Source organism: Coregonus lavaretus, assembly GCF_964263955.1.
Source record: "Coregonus lavaretus genome assembly, contig: HAP1_SCAFFOLD_9202, whole genome shotgun sequence".
Taxonomy (NCBI): domain Eukaryota; kingdom Metazoa; phylum Chordata; class Actinopteri; order Salmoniformes; family Salmonidae; genus Coregonus; species Coregonus lavaretus.
Window position 1 is genome coordinate 1 of NW_028164389.1, and position 16,528 is coordinate 16,528.

Sequence of the window (16,528 nt, forward strand, 5' to 3'; positions counted from 1 at the left end):
TAATTTCCCCTTTTCATCGATAGGAGTAAGTAATATGGCAACGGAATTGGGTCATGTGTACCTTTGAGGAAGAGCCTCAAGGTTTTAAAATGGAACGTGGCCAGACCTACCTTTGAGAAAGGACCTGAAGGAGTATAGGAGGTAGGGGAAGGGACTAGGTTTGAAATGGAACGTATCAGGCCTACCTTTGAGGAAGGGCCGTCCGTTAATGAAGTCTCCTCTGTTAGCGAAGCCGGGTCCCCTGGGACAGAGCTGGCTGTACTCCTGAGAGCCTTTCTCCGGACACTCGTCACATTCCGGGCCCCAGGCCACACCCACCGAGCAGCAGCACGCATCCACACGGTGACGACCCGGGATAGGGGCTCCGCAACGTTCATCCTCGTGGCTCAGATAACACTGCTCCGTACGCAGGTCTGGAGGGGGGAAACACACGATAATAAAACACTATAACGCAAAATTAGTTTAACAAAATGTAGTACATCAGGAAATGATTGGAAATGAAAGGCATTTTGAACAGTGTAATGGACTACAGTACCCATTAGTGTAGGTCTTGTGGACTACAGTACCCATTAGTGTAGTGTTTGTGGACTACAATACCCATTTGTGTAGTGCTTGTGGACTACAGTACCCATTAGTGTAGTGCTTGTGGACTACAGTATCCATTAGTGTAGTGCTTGTGGACTACAGTACCCACCTATACATGTCCGTCCGGTGGCGTCGACAGTCATCCCAGAGGGACACTGGCAGATGAAGGAGCCCACGGTGTTCACACACTTCCCATTGATACACACCCCCGGAAACACCTCACACTCATTAACATCTACAGGTGGAGAGAGAACACAAAACCTAGACTCCATTAACAACAACACAACACTAGAAACACAACAGACATACATACTAGAGCCTGTTATCAACAACAGAATAATACAACACTAAGTCAACTAACAGAACTATTGTCTATTGTCCGTGAGAAATATGATAAAATCATTGTGTTGGGTGATTTTAATATTCATGTCACACCCTGATCTGTTTCACCTGTCTTGTGCTTGTCTCCACCCCCCTCCAGGTGTCGCCCATTTTCCCCATTTATCCCCTGTGCATTTATACCTGTGTTTTCTGTTTGTCTGTTGCCAGTTAGTCTTGTCTCGTCAAGCCTACCAGCATGTTTTTCCGTACTCCTGTTCTCTTTAGTCCCTGTTTTCTAGTTCTTCCGGTTTTGACCATTCTGCCTGCCCTGACCCTGAGCCTGCCTGCCGTTCTGTACCTTTCTGACCCTGCCCTGGATTACCGACCTCTGCCTGCCCTTGACCTGTCGTTTGCTTGCCCCCTGTTTAGTAAATAAACTTCTGTGATTCGAACTGTCTGCATCTGGGTTTTATCCTGAGTTCTGATAATTCATGTTGACAAAGAGACTGACTCCAAGGTCATTGAATTTATGAATGTTTTGAGCTCCATTGACTTTATCCAACATGTGATTGGGCCCATAACCGCGGCCATACTCTGGACCTGGTTATTACCAAGGGGCTTTCTATTGACATATCCTCTTTGTTGATGTTGCTTTATCTGATCACCACTGTGTATTTTTTACTACCTTGTTGCCCATAGCACAGGGTAATACTGAACGCATTATTAAGAAATGCTATCTTACCTCTGAAGTTGCTATTGAGAGTATGAACAATACTCCATCACCTATTCTGCCTTCCTTAAATCACGGAAAAGTGGTGCGTACATTTGTATTCACCCCCTTTGCTATGAAGCCCCTAAACAAGATCTGGTGCAACCAATTACCTTCAGAAGTCACATAATTAGTTAAATAAAGTCCACCTGTGTGCAATCTAAGTGTCACATGATCTGTCACATGATCTCAGTATATATACACCTGTTCTGAAAGACCCCAGAGTCTGCAACACCACTAAGCAAGGGGCACCACCAAGCAAGCGGCACCATGAAGACCATTATTAAAAAATGGAAAGAACATGGCACCACAACAAACCTGCCAAGAGCGGGCCGCCCACAGAAAACTCACGGACCAGGCAAGGAGGGCATTAATCAGAGAGGCAACAAAGAGACCAAAGATAACCCTGAAGGAGCTGCAAAGCTCCACAGCGGAGATTGGAGTATCTGTCCATAGGACCACCTTAAGCCGTACACTCCACAGAGCTGGGCTTTACAGAAGAGGGGGTGAATAGTTATGCACGCTCAAATTTTCTGTGTTTTTGTCTTATTTCTTGTTTGTTTCACGATAAAAAATATTTTGCATCTTCAAAGTGGTAGGCATGTTGTGTAAATCAAATGATACAAACCCCCAAAAAATCTATTTCAATTCCAGGTTAAGGCAACAAAATAGGAAAAATGCCAAGGGGGGTGAATACTTTCGCTAGCCATTGTACTTTTGGCCATGTCGTCTATGTGCCTACCACTCAAAGGCACTATGGATTTATTTTCCCTGGTTGACATAGACATGCTCAAGAAATTGATATCACAACTTAAGCCTTCTACCTGCCTTCTCGATCCTATTTCCACCACCTTCTTCAAAACAGTTTTGAATTGCATATTTGAAGAAGTGCAAGCTATTGTTAATCGCTCCCTGTTCACAGGCACTTTCCCCACTGCACTAAAAACTGCTATGGTGAAACCCCTTTTGAAGAAAAGTAATCTAGATTCTTCAGCTCTTAGCAATTTTCGGCCAATCTCCAACCTTCCATTGTTAAGCGTAATTCTGGAGAAATTACTTTTCAAACAGCTAAACTATTTTTTAAGTGCCAACTGTATTTTAAAAAAAATCTAATTTGGTTTTCGTGCCCACCACAGCACAGAGACAGCCTTAGTTAAAGTGGTAATGATCTCAGAGCCAACACAGATGCCAAACAGCTCTCTGTCCTTGTACTCTTGGATTTAAGTACTGCATTCGACACTGTTGACCATGATGTTCTTCTGGACAGCCTGGAGAGGTGGGTTGGCCTCTCTGGTCCAGTTCTAAATTGGTTTAGGACCTATTTAACCAGTCGAGAGTTTTTTGTCACCCTTGGTGAACATAACTCTGAGAAAATACATATCACATGTGGCGTTCCACAAGGTTCGATTTTGGGTCCGGTACTTTTCAGTTTATATCGGTTACCACTTGGCAGCATTATCAGAAAGCACAGCCTTTATTTTCACTGCTACGCAGACGATACACAACTTTACATTTCTGTGTCACCAGAGAATTTTAGCTCCACGGATAAATTATTAGACTGTATTAGTGTTTTAAATACTTGGATTGCTCACAACTTCCTCCGGCTAAATCAAGACAAGACTGAGGTACCTATTGTTGGAGCCAAAGCACAGAGAGAGAATCTGGCTGCACATTTTAATTCACGGGCAATAAAGATAAAACACCAGGTAAAAAACCTAGGTGTTATTTTAGATTCTGAACTCAATTTCGAATCACACATTAGGAATGTGAGCAACATAGCTTTTTACCCCCTGAGGAACATTGCCAAGGTGCGTCCATTTCTCTCTCAGGCTGATACCGAGACTCATCCACGTGTTTATTACAAGCAGGCTTGACTAAATCAAATCCAATTTTATTTGCCACATGCGCCGAATACAACAGGAGTAGACATTACAGTGAAATGCTTACTTACAAGCCCTTAACCAACAATGCAGTTTTAAGAAAAATAAGTGAAGTAAAGTAAAAAATAGATAAGTAAAAAATACTAGACAGGCTCATTTTTCAAACTTGATCACTAATAGTCAGAATAATTTGAGAGTGCTCTTCCCTATGTGAACTTTCCTCCACACCTAAATGTGATGAGTTTGCAGAATATTTCAGAGATAAGATAACAAACAGGCTGGGCATCAGTCAAGCAAGGCCTGATGGGAAGTTTGATGATACACTACATGGCCAAATTAGTGGATTCGGCTATTTCAGCCACACCTGTTGCTGACAGGTGTATAAAATCGAGCACACAGCCATACAATCTCCATAGACAAACATTGGCAGTAGAATGGCCAAAAATAAAAAATAATATAAGAGCAGCAGCAAAATAAAATATCAGTAGGGAGGCTATATACAGGGGGTACCAGTACAGAGTCAATGTGCGGGGGCACTGGTTTGTTGAGGTAATTGAGGTAATATGTACATGTGGGTAGAGTTAAAGTGACTATGCATAGATAATAAACAGAGAGTAGCAGCAGCGTAAAGGGGGGGGGGGGGGGGGGCAATGCAAATAGTCTGGGTAGCCATGATTAGCTGTTCAGGAGTCTTATGGCTTGGGGGTAGAAGCTGTTAAGAAGCCTTTTGGACCTAGACTTGGTGCTCCGGTACTGCTTGCCGTGCGGTAGCAGAGAGAACAGTCTATGACTAGGGTGTCTGGAGTCTTTGACAATTTTTAGGGCCTTCCTCTGACACCGCCTGGTATATAGGTCCTGGATGGCAGTAAGCTTGGCCCCAGTGATGTACTGGGCCGTATGCACTACCCGAGGGCGAGCAGTGGCCATACCAGGTAGTGATGCAACCAGTCAGGATGCTCTCGATTGTGCAGCTGTAGAACTTTTTGAGGATCTGAGGACCCATGCCAAATCTTTTCAGTCTCCTGAGGGGGAATAGGCTTTGTCGTGCCCTCTTCACGACTGTCTTGGTGTGTTTGGACCATGATAGTTTGTTGGTGATGTGGACACCAAGGAACTTGAAGCTCTCAACCTGTTCCACTACAGCCCCGTCGATGAGAATGTGGGCGTACTCAGTCCTCTTTTTTTTCCTGTAGTCCACAATCAGCTCCTTTGTCTTGATCACGTTGAGGGAGAGGTTGTTATCCTGGCACCACACAGCCCTATAGGCTGTCTCATCGTTGTCAGTGATCAGGCCTACCACTGTTGTGTCGTCTGCAAACTTAATGATGGTGTTGGAGTTGTGCCTGGCCATGCAGTTATGGGTGAACAGGGAGTACAGGAGGGGACTGAGCACGCACCCCTGAAGGGCCCACATTGTGAGGATCAGTGTGGCAGATGTGTTGTTACCTACCCTTACCACCTGGGGGCGGCCCGTCAGGAAGTCCAGGATCCAGTTGCAGAGAGAGGTGTTTAGTCCCAGGGTCCTTAGCTTAGTGATGAGCTTTGAGGACACTATGGTGTTGAACGCTGAACTGTAGTCAATGAATAGCATTCTCACGTAGGTGTTCCTCTTGTCCAGGTGGGAAAGGGCAGTATGGAGTGCAATAGAGATTGCATCATCTGTGGATCTGTTGAGGTGGTATGCAAATTGGAGTGGGTCTAGTGTTTCTGGGATAATGTTGATGGGTGTTGATGTGAGACTACTGTAATGCTCTCATGTCTGGTCTACCAAAAAAATACATTGGCCAACTGTGAAACATACAGAATGCTGCAGCACAGGTACTGACCAAGATAGACGGAGAGCACACATTACACCAGTTTCAAGGTCACTGCACTGGCTGCCTGTGAGTTTTAGAATTAGTTAATTAATTATTGGTTTTTAAATAAATCCACCATTGTGCACCCCAATACATGTCAGACATGCTTTTAAGTTATGTACCCTGTAGGTCCCTCTGGTCATTTTTAAAAGAGATCTTAAAACACACCTTTTTATCTTTGCTTTTCCTCAGGGGGCTTTTTAGTAGTTCCGTTTTATTGTTATTCTTTTGGTTTTTATCCTCTTATGTTTGTTGTCTAGTAAATATTTTCATTGTTTTTATTAGTTTTTTCCTGTGAAGCACATTGTGTTGCATTCCATGTCTGAAATGTACTGTGTAAATAAAGCTTGATTTGATTTGGTTTGATACATGCCATTGCAAACAATCTATACAAAAAACTGCATTATAACCCGTTTTTTAAATCAAACACTGGATTTGAGGGAATATGTGTATTTGCAAAAAGTTGTTACCTTCACAGATGGTCCCTCTGACTCTGGCATAACCCTTAGTGCAGAACTGATCTGAAAGAGGAGGAAGAAGAGAGAACAGGCCATATTAAAACGCCCGCACATTCTATACTCAGCTGTGAGACCCTGGCCTATAGGCTCTGATGTGTAATAGGTCTGGTCATGACCTGACCGGGAAAAACTCCTGGCCCCAGTTATAAGATCATTCACACTTGGTACAGAGGCCTAGCTACAGTACAGGTTCTAATTCTCACCTAGCTACAGTACAGGTTCTAATCCTCCCCTAGCTAAAGTACAGGTTCTTATTCTCACCTAGCTACAGTACAGTTTCTAATCCTCTCCTAGCTACAGTACAGGTTCTAATCCTCCCCTAGCTACAGTACAGGTTCTAATTCTCACCTAGCTACAGTACAGGTTCTAATTCTCACCTAGCTACAGTACAGGTTCTAATTCTCCACTAGCTACAGTACAGGTTCTAATCCTCCCCTAGCTACAGTACAGGTTCTAATTCTCACCTAGCTACAGTACAGGTTCTAATTCTCTCCTAGCTACAGTACAGGTTCTAATCCTCCCCTAGCTACAGTACAGGTTCTAATTCTCACCTAGCTACAGTACAGGTTCTAATTCTCACCTAGCTACAGTACAGGTTCTAATTCTCCACTAGCTACAGTACAGGTTCTAATCCTCACCTAGCTACAGTACAGTTTCTAATCCTCCCCTAGCTACAGTATAGGTTCTAATCCTCCCCTAGCTACAATACAGGTTCTAATCCTTCCCTAGCTACAGTACAGGTTCTAATCCTCCCCTAGCTACAGTACAGGTTCTAATTCTCACCTAGCTACAGTACAGGTTCTAATCCTCCCCTAGCTACAGTACAGGTTCTAATTCTCACCTAGCTACAGTACAGGTTCTAATTCTCACCTAGCTATAGTACAGGTTCTAATTCTCCACTAGCTACAGTATAGGTTCTAATCCTCCCCTAGCTACAGTATAGGTTCTAACTCTCACCTAGCTACAGTACATGTTCTAACTCTCACCTAGTTCACACTAGGCACAGGGTCTTCCCCAGGCCTCTCCCCATAGAAGGGCTATAGGTTAAATAGGTTATATAAGTTCTAGAGATTCTAGATGTTCCATAGGCTTCTATAGGGTTCTATAGGGTCCCACTAACCTGGTTCACACTTGGCACAGGGGCTTCCCCAGGCCTCTCCCAGTGTGGAGCAGCAGTGGGATCTCAGAGTGGCTCCGTTGATGTTGATCTCACAGCGTCCGTTAATCACCTTCAGCCAACATGTGCCTTTACTGGTCTCTACAGGGACAGGGAGAGGGAGGGCAGATAACTGTGCTATCACACAGCATAACAACATTTCATGGCTGACATTTTAGCCCTTCAAATAGTAGTCCCCTAATCCTGTGGTCAAAAGTAACATCCTCCCACAAACACACACACACACAGCAGGGGTTGTTATACTCACTTACCTATACACTGTGTTTTAGAGGCGTCCAGTGTGCTGCCTGCTGAGCAGAGACACGCGTAGGACCCCGGGCTGTTCTTACAGTCCCCGTTCACACACGGCTTCGACTCACACTCATCAACGTCTGCAGGAGACAACACTCATTCATCAATATCGACAAGAAACACACACATCTATATGAATTAGAGGAGAAAACTCATCCACAAATCAACATCTACAGGAAGACATGATGTTCTACCATGTCTTTCTTTTTATTCCTGACAAGCTTCTGTTCTGTGTGACAGACCGACAGCAGGGTTGGGGTCAACTCCATTTAAATTCCAGACAATTCCGGAAGTACCTTGAAATTCCAATTCCAATTCAAAATGTGGAATTGGAATTGGGTTTACTTTCTGTACTGTACTGTACTCCTGAGTGGCGCAGTGGTCTAAGGCACTGCATCGCAGTGCTAACTGTGTCACTAGAGATCCTGGTTCGAATCCAGGCTCTGTCGCAGCCGACCGCGACCGGGAGACTCATGGGCGGCGCACAATTGGCCCAGCGTCGTCCAGGGTAGGGGAGGGAATGGCCGGCCGGGATGTAGCTCAGTTGATAGAGCATGGCGTTTGCAACGCCAGGGTTGTGGGTTCGATTCCCACTGGGGGCCAGTATAAAAAAAGATGTATTCACTAACTGTAAGTCGCTCTGGATAAGAGCGTCTGCTAAATGACTAAAAATGTAAAATGTAAAAATGAATTGACTGAAATTTAAATGGGATTGAACCCAACCCTGACAGACAGACAGACAGACAGACAGTAAATAGTCTGGGCCAGTGTATCTAACCTTCGCAGACATCCGTCTCAGCGTGGAACAGGAAGCCGGTGGGACAGTGGCAGGTGAAACTACCTGGAGTGTTCCTGCACAGGCCGTTGTCACACAGTAGCCTGTTCACTGCACACTCATCTATGTCTGAGAGGAGACAGATACACAGACAGAGGTAATACCACAGAATTATATCTTACAACTCATTTAATAGGATCTCTATGGTTAATACATTCATCTACAGTATGTCTGAAGAGACACTCAGACACGCAGACAGACAGACAGACAGACAGACAGACACCCAGAGAGACAGACACTCAGACAGACAGACAGACAGACAGACATAGCAACATCAGGCTAATACACTCATCTTAAGGATAAGTCATGGGACTTACCAACACAGTTTTTGCCAGTGGTGTCCACCTCGAAGCCTATGTTGCAGTTACACTTATAGGTCCTCAGCATGTTTTCACACACACCGTTCTGACAGATGTCCGGGTCCAGAGCACACTCATTGATATCTGGGAGAGATAAACACAAACAAACACACAGGCACACAACGTTAATATCTGGCAGAGCGAGACATTTAATTTAATTGAGACACCCCAGGTTAGTAAAGGTTCATTCTGATTTTGATCGTTACCTCTGCCATCGCTGGTGACGCCGGGGCCGTTAATACACAGAGCCAGGAACTCAGCTGCAAAACACACACACACACACACCACACACACACACACACACACACACACACACACACACACACACACACACACACACACACACACACACACACACACACACACACACACAAACACACACATACACACACACAAGGGGTTAGTGAAACTACTAAACAAAATAACAGCATTTTGTGAAAACATCACATTTGCCAAAATCCAGAGATCTCAGAGCAAGTCATTTAATAACATGTTATTATCCATTTCCATGCTTTATCATTTGGTCTGGATGTATATGAAATGAACCCCTTAATGTGGTGGAACTTTGGCGTCTTTTTGATACTCAGGCTTTAACAGGCAGAGCTAATGAGAAATTACTGGTTGTACTGTGGGGCTGGGGGGTGGAGGGGTGTTGGGGGGTGGAGGCGTGTGGCGAGGTGGAGGGGTGGAGGGGGGTGGCAGGGTGGAGGAGTGGACGGGTGGAGGAGGTGGAGGAGTGGGGGTAGAGGAGTGGAGGAGTGGGGGTAGAGGAGTGGAGGAGTGGGGGGTGGAGGAGTGGAGGTGGAGGAGTGGGGATGGAGTGGTGGAGGAGTGGGGGGTGGAGGAGTGGAGGGTGGAGGAGTGAAGGAGTGGGGAGTGGGGAGTGGAGGAGTGGAGGAGTGGGGGGTGGAGGATTGGAGGAGTGGGGGTAGAGGAGTGGGGGGTGGAGGAGTGGAGGAGTGGAGGAGTGGAGGAGTGGAGGAGTGTGGTTGGAGGAGTGGAGGGTGGAGGAGTGGAGGAGTGGAGGGTGAAGGAGTGAAGTGTTGGGAGTCAGACAGTCAGACAGTCAGACAGTCAGAGACTACAAGCCTCAGCAGATTAAGACAACATCACCATGACTTAATCTCCTGTTTCTGTGGATTGAATCAGATTAAGAGTTGGATGGTTTATAGTCACCAACCATAGAACATCAGTGCATGGTAACGCTGTTACTTTGTCATAGCCTTGACAGCCGTGAATATCAATACATGTAATCATGACTCGGGCAGAGGGAATGCCAAACTGCAGACTGATGACTCCATCTTGATCCCTCATAGCGGTCTGTCTGTTGGACATCAGTTGGCATGTGGTATTACTAATGTTAGTTGGGATGCCAAAACACATCATCCACTTCACTTAGGACAACTGCATGTTGTGTGTGTGTGTGTACCTGAGCTTTGGGGCGGGCATGGTTGGCCGGGCTCTCCAAAGGCGTACTCCACGCTGGCACAGCAGCACTCTGACTTGGTCACGGCTCCGAAGAATGGCTTCACACTCTGTCCCCGCTTGTAGCCTCCGTAACACGTGCTGCGCATATGTGTGTCTGGAATCCCGATACAGAGAAAACTATGACTCCACTCTCTATCTCTTCCTGTTTCTCTCTATCCTTCCCCTCCTCCTTTCCTCCCTCCTCCCTGTCCCCTCCCTCTATCCCTCCCTCCCTCGCTCAGACAAACAACAGTGAAACAAACTGGGTTGTGTATCGGGGGGATTGCAGCATTCCCCTGATCTGATATCATCCAGAACGAATGCAGTCGACCCAAACTGTGCACTTCCTGCCTGCCCCCTCACATGGGGAAACCAGGAATATGGTCCCAAACAAATACTATGTCCAAACTCTTAGAAAAAAGGGTTCTATAGGAGAACCCTTTGAAGAACCCTTTTGGGTTCCATGTAGAACCCTCTGTGGAAAGGGTTCTACATGGAACCCAAAAGGGTTCTACCTGGAACTCAAAAGGGTTCTTCTTCTTTTAGGTTCTAGATATATTTTTTTTTTCTAAGTATCAGTTTTGTAACTTTGATCCTGTAGGTCCTGTAGCTACTACTGAGAAACCAGCAGTTTGGGAGTCCTGGCTGTAAGGTGAGGGGTAACAGGGTGTTGCAATAATGCCTGTTTTCTGACATGTATTCTGGAACTAATCAAACAATATCAAACACTTAAAACGTAGAGTATAGGTAGAGTAGTACACATTATTAAAACATTATACATTATAGTACGTATCCTGTATCATAGATCAGATGATAGATTATAGAGAGAGACACTCACCGACACAGACGCGTCCATCCAGACCCACAGCCAAACCAGCCATACACTCACACCTGAACGACCCCTCCGTGTTCACACAGTGGCCGTTCATACACATCCCTGGAGTCTCACACTCATCAATGTCTGACAAAGACACAGGGCAGACAGGAGGAAAGAGGGGGACAGGAGGGAGACAGGGGGAGAGACAGGGGAGACAGGAGGAAAGAGGGGGACAGAGGGGAGACAGGAGGAGAGACAGGGGAGACAGGAGGGGAGACAGGGGTGAACAGGGGAGTCAGGAGGGGAGACATGGGAGAACAGGGGAGACAGGGGAGAACAGGGGAGTCAGGAGGGGAGACAGGGGAAAGGGGGTAGGGGGTAGCAGGGGAACAGAGGTTAGGATAGGATACATTGGAACAGTCCCAGATTAAGCCTACTGGACTAAAAATAACTTTCAATGTACACTGAGTATACCAAACATTAGGAACACATTTGTCTTGCCCATTCACCCTCTGAATAGCACACATACACAATCCATGTCTCAATTGTCTCAAGGCTTAAAAATCCTTCGTTAACCTGTCTCCTCCCCTTCATCTACACTGATTGAAGTGGATTTAACAAGTGACATCAATAAGGGATCATAGCTTTCACCTGGATTCACCTGGTCAGTCTATGTCATGGTAATAGCAGGTGTTCTTAATGTTTTGTACACTTACTGTATATTTTCTTTTGAGCATGTTTATTCCAGAAGTAGGCCTAACAAAGGTCTGGGAAACAGGCTCAATGTCATATCAACTGCCAAGTTATACCCACAAAATATCCTTCTGAATGTCCATGTAACTTCTCTTCTCTAGAGTCAATCTAGTCAAAGGAGTCAAGGTTGATTGTTTACTAAAGTTCTATAACTTCAAACAACTTCAACTCCCACAGATGAACTGTACTTGACATTATCGAGTGAAAATATTGTACTTGCAGTTTCCTAACCACTCTCTAAGGGCCACTTATTTCATGATTCAGCTATAATGGCTGTACAGTATAACTTCACTTTTTTATCTCCCTGTAAGATCATATAACCCGACAGAAGAGAAAGCTTTCTCCTGCTCCAGTCACATAAGCCCATAATGTAAACCACAGTGGTGTATTCTAACAATTACCCTAATGACGTGTAAACAGTGATGTGTCTGGTTGCTTTGTGTTATGTCTGGAGCCACTGGAGGACAGAAACATGGGCGTGTCCCAAATAGCACCCTATATCCTAAATAGTACCCTACGTTTGACCAGGGTACATACTGTAGATCTCTGGTTAAAAGTGGTACACTATACAGGGAATAGCGTGCCATTTGGGAACCACACTTGGTTTCCTCAGAGGCAGAGAAAGAACAGAGGCCTCAACAGACGATGTAGACCTCTCTAGGATGTGTAGACTGTTAAACCTCTCTAGACTGTGTAGACTGTTAAACCTCTCTAGACGGTGTAGACTGTTAAACCTCTCTAGACTGTGTAGACTGTTAAACCTCTCTAGACTGTGTAGACTGTTAAACCTCTCTAGACTGTGTAGACTGTTAAACCTCTCTAGACTGTGTAGACTGTTAAACCTCTCTAGACGGTGTAGACTGTTAAACCTCTCTAGACTCTGCAGACTGTTAAACCTCTCTAGACTGTGTAGACTGTTAAACCTCTCTAGACTGTGTAGACTGTTAAACCTCTCTAGACTGTGTAGACTGTTAAACCTCTCTAGACTGTGTAGACTGTTAAACCTCTCTAGACTCTGCAGACTGTTAAACCTCTCTAGACTCTGCAGACTGTTAAACCTCTCTAGACTCTGCAGACTATTAAACCTCTCTAGACTGTGTAGACTGTTAAACCTCTCTAGACTCTGCAGACTGTTAACCTCTCTAGACTGTGTAGACTCTTAACCTCTCTTGACATTTTATTCAAATGTTCGGTATAAATAGCCTCTAAAATATATGTAAACAGATCATAAATGTCTCAGATTTTGTTTTCTTGGAAAGCTGTGAGTGCTATATGATACAATATCAGTACTTGTTGCATTTACAACTTGTCTAAGTCCTATCATCAACTGATTTGAGCCAGTGTATGGCAGTGGATTGACTGCATTGTTTGAATGGAATGTTGGCTTATTGAAATCATTCCTCTAAAACGGGCTGGCTAGCTAGCTAACACACATACAGTGCAGATCAATTCTTCACATTCATTGTTTTTCACACAATGTCTTATCACAGCATTGGCAAACCATGGTTGACCAACTCCCTGACCAACATGGCTGACCTTTGGACCATCATGAGAAGGTTCATGTCCATTCTAGTATTCTAATTCCTAATTCTATTGTATAGACTGTTAAACCTCTCTAAACCACACAATTAATTACTGAGGAAATACATCCCTCTCTGAAACGAGAGTCTCTCTACACTATGTAGACTACTAGCAACAGACAGAGAGCATCCATCTAGCCTTCAGTTCACTTCCATTCAACCTCAGCTTCCTTCACATGGTTTCTTCTAGCAGTATAATGGCAAGGCTGGCACTGTCTAGAAACTGTCTGAATGTTCGGGAACCTTCCAGGACTTTTTCGTGACTTTGCCACCTTTTGGGACATATTTGTGGCATTGACACGTTTCAAGACATTTCATGACTTTTACACTTTCCGGGACATTTCATGAATTTCACAGTTTTCAGATCCTTTTCCGATGCGGCAGACAGAGGGTTGTGATTGGACAGCAGACGTACCTACACAAAAGCGTCCGGTTGGGTTGAGCAGGAAGCCAGGTTTACAGATACATTTAAAGCTTCCCTCTTCGTTCATGCACATCCCATTCAAACACATGTTCCTGATCAGACACTCATCCATGTCTGGGGAGGGGAAACACACACACACAATACATAATAGGACAATATATACAGATCATAGATAACAATAGGTCAAAATGAATCTAAAATATGTGGGAAAATACTATTAGAAAATACAGAACGACTGCATGAAGTAGTTGTAGAGGGTGAATTAAGATCAAGATGTAGAGAAAGAAAGAATGACACAAACAGAGAGAGACAGAGAGAGAGAGTGAGAGACAGAGAAACAGAGAGAGAGAGAGAGAGAGAGAGAGAGAGAGAGAGAGAGAGAGAGAGAGAGAGAGAGAGAGAGGAGAGAGAGAAACAGAGAGAGAGAGATACAGAGAGAGAGAAACAGAGATAGAGAGAGAAACAGAGAGACAGAGAGAGAGAGAGAGAGAGAGAGAGAGAGAGAGAGAGAGAGAGAGAGAGAGAGAGAGAGAGAGAGAGAGACAGAGACAGAGAGACAGAGAGAGAGAGAGAAACAGAGAGACAGACAGAGAGAGAGAAACAGAGAGAGAACAGAGAGACAGAGAGAGTGAAGAGAGAGAGAGAGAGAGAGAGAGAAAGAGAGAGAGAGAGAGAGAGACAGAGAGAGAGAACATAGAGCGAGAGAGAGAGAAACAGAGAGCGAGAGAAACCGAGAGACAGAGAGAGACAGAGCGAGAGAGAGAGACAGAGAGAGAAACAGAGAGAGAGAGAGAGAGAGAGAGAGAGAGAGAGAGAGAGAGAGAGAGAGAGAGAGAGAGAGAGAGAAGCGAGAGAGAGAGAGAGAGAGAGACACAGAGAAACAGAGAGAAACAGAGAGAGAGAGACAGAGAGAAAAAACAGATAGAGACCTCTATATGACAATATTATCAATAGGTCATGTTAATTAAGCGAATGAAAATGAAAATTGTGAGATACAAAGAGAGAAACAGAGATGAACAGACAGAAACAAAGAGAAACAGAGAGAGAGGTGTGTTTGAGACAGACCTTGACAGTTCTTTCCATCAGTAGAGATGTCAAAGCCGGCGTTGCAAACACAGTGGAAGCTCCCCTCAGTGTTCACACACCTTCCGTTGTTACAGATACGACCGTTGGTCACACACTCATCCAGGTCTGAAACACACACACACAGGACATGATATTCTGTCCACTCTAACACACTCTGATAGTGTGTGTGTGTGTGTATGTGTGTGTGTGTGTGTGTTTACGGTTGTGTGTATCTTACCTCTGCACTCTGTCCTGGTAGCAGTGGACTGGAAGCCAGCAGGACACTGGCAGAAGTAGGATCCAGCCGTGTTCACACACTCTCCGTTCACACACGGGTTCCGCTCACACTCATCATCATCTGGAGAGCAAACACACACACACTGCCCGTAAGAACTAAACTCTGTCCGTCAACCAAACTCTCTCCATCTGTCCCTCCCTCCCTCGCTCGCTCTCCTATCTCCTCCATCCCTCTCTCCCTCCTCCCCTGACCCTCCTGCCCTCGCCCTCCTGCCCTCTCCCTCCCTCCCTCCCTCCCTCTCCTCCCTCCTCCATCTCTCTCTCCCTCCTCCCCTCACCCTCCTGCCCTCACCCTCCTGCCCTCCCTCCCTCCTCCACTGCTCCATCCCTCACCGATACACTCTCCTCGTGAGTCTAGTCTGAAGCCCATGTTACAGTCACAGCGGTAGCTTCCAGGGGTGGGGACACAGCGGCCGTTCAGACACAGGTTCCTGTACACCTCACACATGTTAGTAATGCTGGTACTGATGTTCTGGCTCTGGATGATGACTGGAGCGGGAGAGGAGAGGGGGAGAGAGGAGAGAGGGAGAGAGAGAAGGGGGGGTGAGAGACAGAAAGAGGGGTTACCACATTCATAGTCATAAGAGACATTTCATTACACATGTACCTCTATTAATTCTGTTGACCCATTGCTGAAGGATTTTTTTAACCATTAAGGTTTGAATCTGATTCTGATTTGAGGGGGTGAAGGTGAGGGGTAAGAGGGCAGGGTACTACTTACTGGGTCCAGGGTATAGACCTTCTCTAGGCGGAGGCTGGAAAGGGATTGGTACGCCTGGGTAGGGTGGTCTTAGGTTGATACCTGGGACCTGGGGACCTCCTGGTATTTCCCCTCCCCCGCCTGGGAGAGGCCCCCCCCCACCTGGGAGAGGCCCCCCCCCTGGACCGGTCTGCACCTGAGTGCACAGCTTCTGGTGCTCATCTAGAGCAGAGAGAGAGACACATAGAAATATGACGAAATAGAGAAGAAACATCTACAGTGAGGGACAAAAGTATTTGATCCCCTGCTGATTTTGTACGTTTGCCCACTGACAAAGACATGATCAGTCTATAATTTTAATGGTAGGTTTATTTGAACAGTGAGAGACAGAATAACAACTAAAAAATCCAGACAAACGCATGTCAAAAATGTTATAAATTGATTTGCATTTTTAATGAGGGAAATAAGTATTTGACCCCCTCTCAATCAGAAAGATTTCTGGTTCCCAGGTGTCTTTTATACAGGTAACGAGCTGAGATTAGGAGCACACTCTTAAAGGGAGTGCTCCTAATCTCAGCTTGTTACCTGTATAAAAGACACCTGTCCACAGAAGCAATCAATCAATCAGATTCCAAACTCTCCACCATGGCCAAGACCAAAGAGCTCTTCAAGGATGTCAGGGACAAGATTGTAGACCTACACAAGGCTGGAATGGGCTACAAGACCATCGCCAAAGCAGCTTGATGAGAAGGTGACAACAGTTGGTGCGATTATTCGCAAATGGAAGAAACACAAAAGAACTGTCAATCTCCCTCGGCCTGGGGCTCCATGCAA

At 45.4% G+C, this 16,528-nt stretch overlaps 1 protein-coding gene across 1 annotated transcript; it reads right to left on the reverse strand.

Moving 5' to 3' along the window:
* Nucleotides 1-185: 185 nt before the first annotated feature.
* Nucleotides 186-15,916, reverse strand: LOC311117081 (fibrillin-1-like; the record flags this gene model as incomplete). Its single annotated transcript, XM_084192068.1, has 15 exons — nucleotides 186-413; nucleotides 695-820; nucleotides 5,882-5,932; nucleotides 7,050-7,187; nucleotides 7,358-7,477; nucleotides 8,176-8,301; nucleotides 8,550-8,675; nucleotides 8,798-8,851; nucleotides 10,021-10,173; nucleotides 10,897-11,019; nucleotides 13,624-13,746; nucleotides 14,698-14,823; nucleotides 14,936-15,055; nucleotides 15,328-15,483; nucleotides 15,716-15,916. Coding segments are annotated over 15 exons (1,971 nt in total), but the record flags the coding sequence as incomplete, so codon positions are not given.
* Between the last annotated feature and the right edge of the window lie 612 nt (nucleotides 15,917-16,528).